The sequence below is a fragment of the Scomber japonicus genome, chromosome 22 (genome assembly GCF_027409825.1).
Source record: "Scomber japonicus isolate fScoJap1 chromosome 22, fScoJap1.pri, whole genome shotgun sequence".
In the NCBI taxonomy this organism is placed as follows: domain Eukaryota; kingdom Metazoa; phylum Chordata; class Actinopteri; order Scombriformes; family Scombridae; genus Scomber; species Scomber japonicus.
In genome coordinates, this window is record NC_070599.1 from 4902732 (window position 1) to 4918368 (window position 15637).

At 36.8% G+C, this 15637-nt stretch overlaps 1 protein-coding gene across 1 annotated transcript; it reads left to right on the forward strand.

The window, feature by feature from the left end:
- Positions 1–1414: 1414 nt before the first annotated feature.
- Positions 1415–5798, forward strand: LOC128384298 (uncharacterized). Its single transcript, XM_053343848.1, has 4 exons — positions 1415–1723; positions 2849–3040; positions 3149–3226; positions 5419–5798. Exons 1-4 carry the CDS (start codon positions 1518–1520, stop codon positions 5609–5611), a joined length of 669 nt encoding a protein of 222 aa, XP_053199823.1. The 5' UTR covers positions 1415–1517; the 3' UTR covers positions 5612–5798.
- Positions 5799–15637: the final 9839 nt, after the last annotated feature.

The window sequence follows — 15637 nt, forward strand, 5'->3', positions numbered from 1 at the left end:
ATATTTGTCGCGTTTAAAATCAGTGTTAACATGCTGTTATAGTTGATATGTGCAGTAAAGCTGGATGAATGGAAATGTTTATTGGTGCTGTTGCTTTAACTGTTCAACAGAGCAGCAAAATGAATGTATTGCCATCAGTCAGAAAAGCTCAAATTCCTTTAAGAGGTTATATTTTCACTAATAACTCACCACCAGTGTTGAATGGAATGCACTTTTTTGCAGTAGGGAATATAACTGAGCTAACAGCTGCTCTGTTGTACAGTGCATCATCTGCAGGCATGGACAGTGCAAGGAATCACCCAAAATTTCCATTTTACTTACTTACTGTATTTTTAATACAAAGGTCAGCACTAATTTGACTATTATGATTGGTGGAGGAAGTATTGGGACCTTTTACTTCAGTCTAAGCAGTAAAACCACAGTATAAAAAATATTCCTTTGCAAGCAATAATCATGTATTCAAAATTAGTCAATTAAGTAAATTAAGAAGTATTAGTTGCAATAAAAAGTATAAAAAGTAAAAGTAGTAATGCCAAATTGCCCAAGTCAGTGTTATAATTATTAAATGTACTGTATACAGATATACATACAGTACCTGTAAAAAGTATTAACCCCTATTGGAATTTTACTGTTTTACAACATGGACTCAAAAAACATTTAATATGCTTTGTTTTGGACAATGATCAACATAAAAAGATCCTTATACAGTATGTCAAAGTGAAAACAGTAAAAATACCACATTCTACGCGTAAAATCTAAAATAAATTAGTAACTGTAGCTGTGAAATAAATGCAGAAGAAGTACTATATTGAAAGTAGCATAAAATGAAGAAGTACCTCAAAACTGTCAGTCAATAACCATCATCTTACTGTTGCTGCATTATGATTTGTCCATCCAGCTGATCATTAACTGTGACGTTCAATCATTTCATTCACCTTCTGTTTTCTTGTAGTTCTCCTTAAACTTCATTGACCCACACTGTATCAACTAACCATCATTCAAACCCACTGTAGTTCATTTTTAAGTCTGATGGACATCCCATAATTATTCCTAGGTACCAAATATATCATGCATGTCTGAATTGTGGACATCTAGAATATTTCCACTTGATGGCACTGTACAGCCTTAATGACGGAGTCTTGGTTTCTAATATTTTACTCAGTGTACATATGATATGGCTTCAATTAATTAGAATAAGTTGAAATATGTACAATGCTGTCAGATGGTATAGAATAAGATGAGGGAAACAGTCTAGAAAATGAATACTGGATTGGAACATTTATATTTAGTGTTTTCTCCTTGACAAAATGCTGCGTCCCTTCTAAACAGATGGGCAAGGTAGTACTCTAACTACAATAATAAGTCTCGTTTATTCATTTTCAAATCAGCTAATAAGTTTGAAAAGATCATTTTTTCTACCTCATACATGCTTCATACTCATTCAATGCTTTCTTGTTAATTAAAGGTTCGGTCATGACATAAGCATCTGACATTCCTCCAAATCTTCACTGTTCCAAATGGAGAGAAACTCAAGAAGTTTCAGTGCAGCAGCTTTCTTCATGGATCATCATACCTCTGGCCAGCACAGTCAACCCGGCCACGCCTCAAGCTTTCAGTGGCTTTCTTTTGCCTACCAGGGCCTGACAGAAATCCCTTATGGAACCATTCTAACACTAACAGATACCCTGGAGGTGCTGGATCTGAGTTATAATTTGCTGAATGAGTATCCTTTTCTAGATAACCACAAGCTACAAGACCAAGCCACTGTGCCTGTCTTTTCCTAAACTTGGTTACATAAATGACAAGTAAAAATTCAAGCTGCACTGTTCAATATTTTGTATTCCAGTAGAAGAAATGATTGAGTCTAATGTGACAAACCAGTAGAGGATTATCTCCAACTCAGCTATACAGAGCTTTTTATCCTCTTTTAGCTTGTTTTGGTTCTTTAAAATGCTTGTATTAGGCCCGCTGTACACTACCTGCCCAACAGCAGACAATATTAGAGACTATTTGGAGAACACAGTGGAGCATTTAGCATATAAAGAGACATTTTTTTCTCAGGAGTTGGTGGAGACCAAAACAGAGCTAAAATGCAACATTATAAGGTGATAATATGTCATTGGTGTATTTTCCAGCTGCATTTAAGTGGACAAAAAAAAGCTTCTGTATTGTGTAAGATTCAACAAAAAAAGACAAAATCCTACTCTTTAAGCTTAATAAGACGATAATGTTAGTGTGTTTTCAGCTTGTTGTGAGCAGCTAAAATAAAAGGGACTTTACTAAATCGTTGGTCAAGTAAACAGGATTACAGTCAGGGACATTAGGCAGTCTAAGCAAGGAGACAAACAAGTCCAATAGGGTAAAGGCAGGAATGAGGTCACAGGCAGGCCAATATAGTATGTAACAGGGAGGCTTGACTAGCTGGAAGGCAATGGCAACGGCAACATTGACAGTGTGACAGAGTACTGGTGAAAATGGGCAGGTGTAAAGACTGAGTGGAAAGGATGGACAGGTGTACATATAGGTCTGTACTTAATTAAAGGGGTATGGGAGCCAAAGAGATAGAATATGCCTTTATTATTGCTATGAGAGCTGCCCATCTGATTTAATTCCAATATTCACTTTTCTTTTAGCTCTGTTTTGGGGTTCCACCAGGGAAGTTTCTTTAGATGCTAAATTCTCTGTTATGTTCAACAGCTTGGTGCTGGGCAGCTAGTGTACAGTGTGTTCATCAAAGCTTTATTTATTGATACCACTGAAAGCTCAGTAGAACTGAAGGGAACTTCAGGAGTCACCTATAACTGACAAACCTCAGCAGTTGTAGTTCTATGTGTTCTCCTTCATTCAGTCTTTATTGGAACCCGGCTCTGTTGGATCAACTGGAGAGACTCAGCACTCTGATCCTGGACTGCAACAACTACACCTCTCACGTCAAGTTCCCCTACATGCCCAGCGTCACCACAGTGTGCATCAACAAGAACAAGATAAATAACCTGCCCGTCTTTGTAGAAGAAATCCGACGAAAGTTCCCCAACATAAAGTGAGCCTGGGAGTGTTTTTCATTGAGTGGGAGTGTTTGTGTTTGTAGAAGGCATATAACTAGTTTTTTTCATTGCTGCTCATGGTTCTCCATTCATTTCAAATCTAGGATCCTTAGTATGATGAACAATGAGGCAGCACCAAGCTATTTCAATGGAGGAAGTCTGACTCAGTACAAAGACTACAGGTGAGCATCACAACCTCATAAACTAAAATGAAGACCGACTGTGTGCTTTTGCCATTACATTGTACAAACACTACATATTCTTTGTCTCTTAAAATGCTCTAGGTTCCACATGCCTTTTAGCACAATACAACTAGACATACATACAACCTGATCATTAGATTTTTAAGGTATGGACAGTATATACCTTATATTTTTCAAAGGTATAGTTATTACTTACTTTGCAAATTAAGAATTTACTTCTGTGATGAGATTCTAAAATATGCTGCAGGATTATGACAGGATTAAAAGCTTGTCCTGGTTAGTAATCCTTATCAACTATACATAGATTAGTTAAAATCAGCTCACCACTGACCAAGCCACTGCATTCAGTATGCTGCTTACAGCATCTGTAATATAATAATATGCATCACTCACAAGAGCCATTCTACTGTAAAATAAGTACTTATATGTACTTTTGATACTTAGCTGATGATACTTCTATTTCAGTTCAACTGTTACTTTTACTTAAAGGACCAGTGTGTAGGATTTAGTGTCTTGTTCCTTCCCTCCAGCCCCTACTTTTCAAGCGTGTAGGAGAACCTACAGTGGCCGTGAAACTCAGGAAAAACACAAAAGACCCTATATAGAGCAGGTGTTTGGTTTGTCCATTCTGGGCTACTGTAGAAACATGGCAGTGAAACATGGCAGCCTCTGTGGAAGAGGACCGCTCCCTATATAGATATGAAGGGCTCATTCTAAGGTAACAAAAACACAGTTTCTTTCTTAGTTCAGGTGATTATACACTAGTGAAAATATACTTATGAATATTATATTTAAATCCTGCCAATATCCTGTTAAAGTCTTGCACACTGGTCCTTTAAATAAAGGATGTCTACTGCTTCTGCCAAAGATCATCTATCCAAATTCTATCAAAATCTGACCACTGGTTCAGGACGCCCCCATCTGGTTCATTGGTGCAAGAACAAATCTGTGTTTGGTTTTATGTATAGTTTAAGGAGGCAAAACAAACAGAAATATTATCAAGGCAGAACATTACACAGATAAAACATACACTTACATATAACATTATACAGCAACTATAAAAATCAGCATATAACACCAATGAAGGGGATTAGGGACAGAATATTATGAGGTTAGAGTACTGTATGAAGAATGCAAAATGAAAAATAAGCCATCAATTTAAATAAGAATCCATTCATTTAAAAAGATTTAATATGTTGATCAACTTAGCTAAGTGGCAAGCCAGTGTGGTAACCTGTCCAGTTTTAGAATGTATTGTGCAGTATAGCAGTGGGTTTTGATGTGTATATTAGGAATAAATGAAAGGGTTTCAGTGTCTTCACCAGTGGACAATGCCACAGCAGGTGCATCAGTGTACCCTCCACATCATGATGCTGTATAATCAGTCAGTGTGTACTGTGTAATATAATCCCTGAGTATTGTCATTATTTCTAACCTAATATATCATGCAATTTGATAGCTCTGTGGTATTAACTGCTGTATCCCATTGTGTTTTGCAAATGTGTGCACCCATGTCATGTTGACTCAGTACATGGACTGGAGCTGCAGTGAATAGAAGCAAGGCACAGCGACCTCTTTCAGGGTCTGGTTTTGGGAATTTGGCTTTTAGCTACATGCATCTGTCATGTGTCATTTTCTTAACTGCCTGAAATAATGTAAAATGCCTCAAAGTTTATCCAAATGGCTTGTATAAATCTGTGTACTCTATATATATATTTAGTCACTTTATTAGGAACAAATGCACAATCCAATACAAACAGCTCTGATATAAATTCTTCCCTTTTCAGGTTTTGTTAAAGCTAATTAATACAACTACTGTACATGTGTATTATTGAGGCCTTAGTTAGTGATAGTGTTGTACTGGCCATTGAGTGTACACTGGGGTCATCTAATTGGGGTCAAACACAGTATTATTCTGTGAATGTACTGTATTGACATTTAACATAATGTCTTGCTTAATATTTTATATAAATGTATTAATCATTAATACTTTTATTTAATGTACTTTTTGGGGATATTTAGGTTGACCATGTAGTTTTCCCAAGTAATGCTACTTTGGTAACTGTTGTTGTTGCCAAAATGTCTATCTTTCATTCGGTTAAATCCTTCTGTTTCCTGTTTAATCTTTATACTAAATGTCCCACTATCACTGTTTCCCATTGCCCTCACAGACAGTATGTCATCAGTCAGTTACCAGGACTGGAGATTCTGGATGACACTGAGGTTCCGGAGAAGGAGAGAGTCCAGGCTAGAAAAACCTACAGGTTGCAACAGAGCACTCATGGCAGTAGAAAGAGGAAGGAGGATTCATCCAAGAAACACACACACATGCAGAAAAAGTCAAGTACTATCATAAGACAATAGTATACACAAAGTTTTTAAACCCGTCCCTTATGATGACCTTTTTAGTAATATATTTAATTATATAATATATAAAATATATCATTGTATGTTCTGGTTCTGCTTGTTCCAGCACTTAACTGACATGAAAAATTGAAATCTAAACACTATGTTTGTATGGCTGCATATCATATTAAATGGTAATAATTTAGATGTCTTGTGCGTCATTTTCTTCACTTTTCAAAACTCAGCTTGACATATTTGGAAAGTGATAAGATTTCTGAGTGAAAGAGCATCCATTTATATCATTTTTTAAAATGTATTCCAGCTCCACAGGATGAATGGGGATGTAGCTGCCTGTATTTAAGTGTCTTTTTGGATTACTACCACTAAGGGGCATTAAAGTCAAACGGAAGCTTTCTCACCATCTGCTCTAAGTGCAATAACTTGTTTTCCAGATAACGTATGGGCTCAAATTAGGATCGATAAGTGAAATGATATCCAGAAATAATGTTAGAGTAGCAGTTATAGTTCAATAATATATATGCTCACTGTAAGAAATTAAATCTGCAAACATTTTGATAAGTGTTTATTGTTTAAGTCATTTTTCAGGCAAATATTCCAAATAATTTCATAGTTCCAGTTTCTCAAATATAAGAATTTGTAGCTTCTTTTGGTTTTTAAACTGTAATAACTGGAACAGGTCATTTGATGAAGAAAGTTTGGCCTCTAGGATATTAAAATTGGCTTTTTGTGTGTTTCCTAATGTTTTGAAGATTAAAAATAGACTGAACAGCTCAAAATCAACTATTTTTAAGCCCATACCAATATAGCCCACAAGATGTAGTCACTTTAAATCTTGTTTCTAAATATTAAGATGTGTCACCTTTGAGGTGTATTATTGCTGTTGCTCATTGCATATCTCAAGATGATTTAGATGAATATATTTCATTGTGTCTGTTGGCTGCCATACACACTGTTACTTGAAACCATTTCCAGTGTTTTAAAATGGTATTTTATGGTCAAAAGAATAAAGCTTTCACATTTGTGTTCAATTAATTTCCAGATAATTGATTGCTGAATATATTGTAAACATATTCTATTGACCTTGTCTCATATGACTCTGGTATAGTGTGTTCCACAAGCGCCGGTGAATGAACAACAACTGCAAGTCTGGGAAGAATCATGGAAAGTAATCAATACAGAGTTTTATATTTTAAAAAAACTTAATTTCACCATAATGATAAAAACATTAACTAATAAAAGCATGTAACTATACAAGAAGTTCAGCTGACATTGTGTGATGTGGTCAAAGTAACCTGATGTGTTTGTAGAAATATCAAAGCATTTTATTGTACAAAAAAAGAAGAAAAGTAAACTCAAGGTTCACTTACTAGCTTTAGCCTATTTCTATGTCTGTAACATTTGCTAAGCAGCTAACTATGTCCTGACTCCAGCTCCACAGTAAAGCTCACATCCACCTTTTAATCTCACTGTTGGAAAAAAAAAGAAGCTGATTGTATTTCCGAAAATGTTGGAACTATTGATTTAAACTCAATGAGTTAGCAGAATGTCAGAAAATGGGTTCAAAGTGATTAGCAAAGTGCAGCTAAGCTAGTTAGCTAGTTCTATTGACAAATTTGACAATTGACCCACTAAAGAAGAGACTTATGACTTGTATATAATAATGTGTATAAAAAGACATATATTGTAATGAATGTAATGTTTTCATATTTTAAATGATCATATGTTCTTTATTATACATCTTTAGACTTTTGACTGTTAGCACAAACCCTGCAAGAGGAGAAAGCTCCAGTGAGGCCATTTCATTTTGCTTTAAGGCCTAAGAATGTTCCCACAGCTAATATCACTTCTGGTGTTCTAAAACCTGACTGTGAATTGTGTTGAGTTTTGTTGAGTTTCAGTAGTGAGCCAGGAGAATAATTGGGCTTTGCGAGTGACATTAGATGCTGTAATAAATTAAGCGAGTGCACAAGGTAAGTTGGAATTAATGAATGGTGGTTGGTGGTTTTCCTCATCCAGTCCCACTCATTCAGTAGTTTTTCAGTGTGTCTCTCTTTCAGTTTGGCATTCTTTGACCTTCTTTTGTCTCCTGTTAGAGGCTTTGTTGGTGCTGTGCTTAACTGGGCTAAAGGAGAACAAAATGTTCCCTGAACACCCCCCACCACCACCTTATCCTACCCTCTGAGACACCAAAAAGAAAGTAACTACACTGATAAGTTAACTGTTTAATTACATTTTCTGTAGATGTTATTCTCCATGAAGCCCTCTCCACACCACTAGAGGTATTAATATATTGAGTCTAAAAATAATGGGAGCAGCCTAAGTAAAACACACCATGTAAAAGTTGCAAAAACACCCAAATTACCAGTAAAATGTAGGACATGAGGTCTTTTAATCATAGCTATGATTAGAATCTGACCTAAAGAAGAGAACATATAAACTAAAACTATAAAACGTGTGACAATATCAAAACAAAAAGGATGAGAAAACGTATAACTTGATTCATCTTACGAATAAAATTAGTCTAAATATGCTTCATAATTAAGTAAGTATATAATACCACACCACTTTTGACTAACTCGTTTCTTGTTTATTTCCTACACTATATCCTACACTTCCCATAATGCACCTCAATTGTGAAGCAGAGGTAAAAAAATTCTGTTCCAAAAGTAAGAAAACCTCATTCAATATCACATTCATTGTGTCTGACTCATTCACTGCTCCTTATATAACAGACACTCAGTTGTTTACTTTAATGTATCATCACCACAGTAAGTATAGTGCACTATATGTGGTGACTACAAGTCAAGTGTATCATTTATTTTTCCAGGAGATCTCAGCTGCTGTAATGTGGTTAAGCTGCCTGAGCAAACAGTCAACACTGCTTTTAGTTACTGTTTACTGTGATGCACCATTTCTTCAAGCTCTTGCAGGCCTTTCCAAACTGTCGTCAGCTGTCACTAAGTTGGTTACTTTGCTGTGGAGTTGCTAAATGGCGTTCAAGTGTCACTTAGCAACCTGGCATTTAGTGATTCTGATGGAAGTTGGACATTTTGAAGGGCTTCATTACCCACAAATCCTGCAAACACATGTCTTCTTGGTTTTGGTAGAAGTGTAGAAGAGTCCCAACGCTTACGTTGTGTGGTTTAAGATACTTTGAAATTTCAGTGTGTAGTTTGGGTTTGTCACTTCCTGTGTTAAGACAAACTTAATATGTGATGCTAAATATAACCCTGACTTTGTAGAGAAATGGTTCTACCCTACCGTTGTGTTGTTGACAGTTTCAGGAACTCCAGCCTGAGAAAAAGTTTAAAAATGTGGGGAACTACCCATACTGCAGCAGTTAGGTAATATAGGGCAAGTGACAGGTAGAAAGTTCTCTGTTTCTTATGAAATGTCAGCTATTTCCACACATTGTTTCCCTTCTGTTCAAAACATGCCAACTCCTCACCACATGCTTTGTTCTGTTAGTAACACTTTATCTCTTCTCTGTGGTTTTCCTTTGTAAATGTCTTCACATCACCTCTGCCTCTCTCCTGTTTGCTATCTTATCTCAGAGCCTTCCTCTGCCTGTGCTCGACTCCCTGCTTCAGTACTGCGTGTTCTTTCTATGCCCCCCCGCCCGCCCCCTCTCTCTGTCTTTAAATGCCTGTGCCTGTGTCTCTCCATAGCTCCCGGTGCAAGGCAGTCTTTTATTGTGCTGACAAGTGTTTCCCAGTACATGCTGAGCTGCTTTATATCGACCACAAGGCCCAGCTGGCAGACCTGCCGTTCAGATATGCAGCAGGTAGAAGCACAGACCTGTACAGACAAACAGTTGCCTTACAGAATCCTTTACTCTGCAAGTGTGTAAATACAAGCCAACAATGAACATGAAGGGATGGATACAGGGGGAGTAATCTGCCCTTTAAATGAACATTTCAATCCATAAGATAAGACAAGACATAACATGCATGTAGCTAATGATTAATGAATCTGTTATAACTTGTCAACTGTTTCTGTTAAAGTAAGCTGCAACAACACCACCTTACCAAAAGTCAGCTAGTTTTAGCTTTGTGTGGGCTAGCATCTCTTGTTTTTATGGGCTTGGAGTGAGTCTATTCTCATCCCACTAAAATGGTGAAAGTACATTATACATTATACCTGCTAAATATCATGTAAGCAAAGTCATAGTGAGTGTGGCTGTAGATTATTATTAAAGTCTACTGGGTGAAATGTCTCATAAGTTCAGTTGACTGAAAAACTGCAACTAAAAATAGAGTAGATCTTCCTTCCTTTTACCCTTAACCTATAAAGCTGTTTGAGTGTTCAGCATCACTCACCATGGTCACTCAGCACTGCAGATTAACCACAATGCATTGACATGGCTTCTCATTAGGTTGAGATGCTCTAATGAAGTCTTCTTCACAGGGAAGCACAATGCCTCTAAACTGGCCTGAGAGTGACTTTTGTTCTATTTTACATAGAAGCATTGTTAAATCATTTAATATTACATAATACTGTTGTTCTCCTAAATGATTCCAGATAAAGACATTGTTGCATGTCTTGTTTGTTTTTGATGCTAATTGTATTTTGTAGCATACGAGTTTGCAAGCATTTCTCATGTTGTATGTCATTGTCTTCTTCTTTGTTTCAGTCCCAACAGGAAACTAGTGTGGTGATGGGTTTGGAGGGGAAATAGCTAGTCACACTGGCAGCAAAAAAATAAGAAAACCTCAAACAGAAAACCAAAGAAAACACAAGCCCCCTGCCCCATTTCATTTGTGAGTATGAGTAATAATGAGTAATACAATTATGTCTACAGAGGACAGACAGACCTTTTTTTGCCTTTACAAATATTTTGAGATGAATACAAAAGAAAAATAAGACATAGTTTATTATACAGATACTGATGATTAAATCTTGTCAAAAGTCTTTGGCGCTTAGACTCTACAGGGACATTTTAAATGTAGGGGACGTTGGTCTTGAGCAGCAGCGAGATAAATCCTCTCCATGGAGTCCACACACTGGTGGTGGTGGCTGATAACTTCTGCTGACACTGATAAGACTGATGAGGTTAAAAAGTTAATGAACTGATGAATCTGTGGGGACTGGGTGGAGATGGGGAGGTGGAGGGGGTGGGGGGTGTAAATAACGGCAGAGAGGGGAAAAACATTTAAAAAGACAGCTACAGTATGATAGGTTCACAGGGTATGTTTGCTACTGAGCTATTGGTTAGATCAGCTGACATCTCAATTGGCACCCCAAGCAATCACAGCGAGGAAATGATGTGTTAGCATGCATGAGGGAGAGGATTAACAGATGGTTTGAGAACTAAAACGACAGACCTGAGCATGCAAAAGATCGTCCTCCTGACTGAACTTTCACTAAGCTTCATTTACATGTGCATCCAGTTATAAATAATTGTGGGCTGGTGCATAGATGCAGTCTGCCAGTGTGTTTCGCTTTGCTGCACCACTGAATCATTAGAGAAAGGGAAGCCATGTGACTCTAGATTAAAGACATGACTCAGTGGGAAACACAAATGTCACCATCTGACATGCTTTGAATAATAAGTTATCTATATAGTTATCTATATACTATATCGCTCACTGTATTACATTCACATTCATTTAGCAGACGCTTTTCAAAGTGATCCACAATGTAATGTATATATATGTGTGTGTATTTATGTATGTATGTATGATCTCATTGCTTACACCTGGATTAATCATAATCTCACATTGCAATAACTATACTTGCATTACTGTAACCCAGTTAGACTCTGAGATGTGTAGTCTTTCTAAATCTAACTAGTTATTCCCAGTATCATATGTAATGCTAAAGAATGTATGCTGCTTTTCGGCACATTTCTAAAATTGTTAGCCTTCTTATTAAATGCCAGCATAATGCAGTCATCCAAAGGAAATGCCATCGCCTCATTAAAAGTACCCGCAGGGCCCAATAAAGCACAGCACACATAGTAAAGTGGCTGATGAAGATCCATCATGACTGAGAATAGTTGACAAGATATAGAGGTATGACTACTTTCATTGTATCTGCTGATTTTCTAATGATTTTGTCTCTGATGCAGTCTGTATTTTTGTTACCTATCATGTATCATATGCAAAGGCTGTTGTTATATTTCCTCTTTCATTTTCATTTTAAACATAATCTGATGTCAGTTGTTAAGTTTGGCAAAAGAAACAGATGTGTGAGCAACATATCAGTGTGGTATACTCATACTACTTTTATGTGCTGACTCAAGAGCAGATGTTGCTGAGTGTAACACAGCAGGTGGTAATAGTTGAAAAAAATGTAGGGTCGACCTCCAGGGCTTTGAAGAAGATGTAGCACCACCATCTTTTCACCTGTCTAAAGTCACTCTTGATAATGGGGCAGACTTTGACATGATGAACATTGAGGTGCTCCTGGATGACGCTCATAGACTCTGTAGAGTATCAACATTGGTTAATGCAGTATACCCACCATCCGTATCTAAGAACTTGTCCCCACTGTAACAAACTGCTTGGAACTGGATGGAATGATACAGCTTTCTGTTTAAGAAGTCACTAGAGGTTGGACCTGCTGGTTCCTTTATTCTGATGTGGCACCCATCAATTGCACATAGTGTATTGAACAAATAAATGTAAAATGTATATAAAAATGCTTACAATATTCTTTTATATTATGTTATTTACCTTTATATTTCTACATTTATTTTTATTTTATTAATTTCTGTTTATATTTCCACATTTTTTTTCTTATTCTTTTACAGGTTGATTTTTTTAATGCCACTCATATGTCTTCATATGAAAGAGCTCACTCTTGATGTATGTCTACTGTTTAACTGTACACCCAAAATACTGCCTGTTTGTTCAGGTACATTTTCATCATAGATATCCTTTAAACACATGTTTTTCATTTAATTATGACTCAGTAAATGCTTATATGAAAATGAAATACATACAACAATCTCTATTGCATTTGACTTTATTCTTTAAAAAAAATTGTTGTTGTAATTTAGAAATTTCTATAGCATGTTTATATGTTTGGTTATCAGTTGACAGCATTCTTTCTTCCTTGCTCTGATGCCAGTGGAAATTGGCAGGAAATACATAAAACCCTGACATCCTAATATCCAATAATAATCAGTGTGAACCTCTTATCAGTCAGTGCTTCCTCTACATGTGACCCGTGAACTGTTGTTTGTGGGTGGACATCTACTCTCCTGGAGCTCTACAGAGAACGGTGGGTGTTTTTCCATCATGTTTGAGCAGGAGAATGCCCAAGCACCAAAATCCTCATAGCTACAAGTTCATCTTTTAATGGAATCTAGATCTAGGCTGCTTTCAGACCTCTGAATCACCATCCACAAGTTTAAATTGTACAAATATCATTGCTGTTTCTTACTGTTGCTTTGAAATAGAGACAGTAAGCTTGAGGACATAATCTCTATCAATGACGAGACAACCTCATGTCCACTCTCCTGCTTCCTCAGAGTCATCTCAAAGTCTCTGCACAACAAAGGTGTCCATTTTTAGGACTAAATCATCCCTGAACTGGAACTCTTTTCAGTCAAAGTCCAAAGCTCTCCAAAGAGCATGCTCAGAATATTAGATGTGAATACAGCCAGAGCTCCCTCATGTCCTGACCTGCCCATGAACCACAGATGAAAATTAGCCTACCTCGGGCACACTTAATGTTTTATTTCACAAGTCCATTCCCTGATTGTGTTACGACACCAGAAAGAATGCTTAAGCCCAGGAGAGACTTATGTAAGGGATGAATTTGCTGTATCGTCCTCGATTGTCATGATATACTCTGTATGAGAAACAAAAGCATTGGTTGAACATTCAGTGCGTGATATTTGTATATAGTCCTAATCCTGTTGGTGTAATCACAGTGTAAATAGACTTCTCTGCTCTCTGTCAGCACAGTGTCAACGTGCTGCTGTGATATCCTGAAACCTCAAACCGCTGCTCTCTGTTAGCCTGTCAGCTCTATTGTAAAGCAGGACTCCCACAGGAGAGGAATCATTTGAAAGGTGATATCAGGGGAGTTCTACTTCACCCAAATCTCCTGCTGTAGCTGAGGAATCAAGGTTATCTCATACCTGAGAGCCAAAGCTGACTGTAGTAATGATTCACTTTTTTCTTTTATTTATTCCAATTCTCCAATCCATAAGGTATACATCATCACCCAATGCTGTGCTAGACCTTTCTAACCAACTTTACACATGTTTTTGGAAATGGTTAACAGACCTTATTTAAATTAAATTATACCTCATTTTTGAGTGATGATATGGGAGTAATTTGGTTTATTGTGTAAATTAAAGCTTGTATTTGTTTCTTTCAGACTTGTAGACCCATGTGTGTCTTCCCCCCTCCATTTATTGCTGCACCAACACAATTCCTGATTAATTGAAATACACCTTTTGTCAAGAGTGAATATTCATGAATATCCTTTCCACACATCCTAACCAATGCCCATGATGATAATTAACCTTTTTCTGAACCTTCTACTTCACACTAACATAGGTTCAGCTGACCATCACCCTCTCTGGAGCTTGGGGCTGGAGTGAACTATGGATTATTAACCTTCCTCCAGTGTTTAGGACAAATCTGACACATTTTACAAATTTGATAAATCATGAATATAGTTTTTCATCCAGTTGCTTCAAGGCCTCATGATTTCTTACACACTGGGAATTTGAACATATAAAATGACTGATCACCACTTTGACTGAATATTGAGTGGTTTAGTGAACATTGTTACAGATACACACCTACTCATCCACACACAAGCCCTCCATGTGATCCACACTTTCCAGACTAAACAATGCATCATATCTTCTAACAGACCTCATGTATAAAGCTGTGGTTACACCTTCCCCCCTTTTTTATTTTTTTAATTTTTTTACAAATGAGGAAGTGACTGGACCATGTTACTCATGTTAACCATGAGTCTGAGACATTGTTTCACAGCTTTAAACAGTCTTCACCAAAATGTGGTGATTCATGCTCCATGAATCACCAAACCATTGTTTTTTGTATAAATATAAGAGCAGTTAAAACAGACCATGAACACTTAAATAAGGTGGACCAAAGACAACTGGAGGAAGGTTAATTATCAGCTCTTTTAACTTCCTAATGAACAGTCTTCTAATTGCTGATTTTTAACTCTCTTGTTGTCTGCGTCAGTTTTGACCTGGGAGAGTATTAACTCAAAAATGAGGCCTATTGACCATCATTTCTAAAAACATGTAAAAACCTGTAGTAATAAGTTGGCTAAAAATGTCTAACACAGAAAAGATTTATTTATTAATTTATACTATGCTTTATAAACAGTCAAACTAAACTGGCTCAATTTTGATCCAGGAGGAAAAACATGAAGGTTAAATCAGTTGTCTTCACAAACAAATCACGTTTTCCTACAAGTATATCATATATTTTATAGTGTAGTGTCATTTAGTATAATCAACTTGTTACACAACAGTAAATCTGTCATGGGAAACTGCACTGACCTTATCTTTTTTTAATGAAGCTCATATGGACATCTGATGAAACAAGCCTTCCACAAAACAAATGTGGAAAAGGTTGGACCACAGAAATGTTATGATGCTTTAATCAAATCATGTGTATTGTAATATTCTAACCACATTAAAAACCAAACACATGTCTGGGCTGATATGATATATGATATGTATGCACAGGAAAACCCCACAAATTCCAATGTACTTTAATCAGTCACCAGCTGATCCCAATTGATCTAATCAGTGTCACTACTAAAGAAGAACTTTCATTTTCTTCCAGCTACTATATGGCAGTCCTCAATGCTGTATGCTTTATTGTAAAATTGGTCAGATATGTATTTAATTTGCATCTTTCCAGTGTGACCATCACAGACTTCTTGCTTGCCTGCTGCCACATCACAGAGCTGACAGAAGGAGCATCAGGGTCAGAGTTCACCGCAGCACCTAAAACATGTCACAGGATCCTGAGGCTGATCTAGTCATTGGTGAGTATTGTCTGCTTGGAGGCTTTC

Excerpts from the sequence above, each read along its gene's own strand:
- LOC128384298 (XM_053343848.1), top strand. The coding sequence starts at position 1,518 with ATGGAGAGAAACTCAAGAAGTTTCAGTGCAGCAGCTTTCTTCATGGAT. Across the intron at positions 3,041-3,148 it reads CGAAAGTTCCCCAACATAAA|GATCCTTAGTATGATGAACA; the intron begins GTGAGCCTGGGA and ends TTTCAAATCTAG. Across the intron at positions 3,227-5,418 it reads ACTCAGTACAAAGACTACAG|ACAGTATGTCATCAGTCAGT; the intron begins GTGAGCATCACA and ends TTGCCCTCACAG.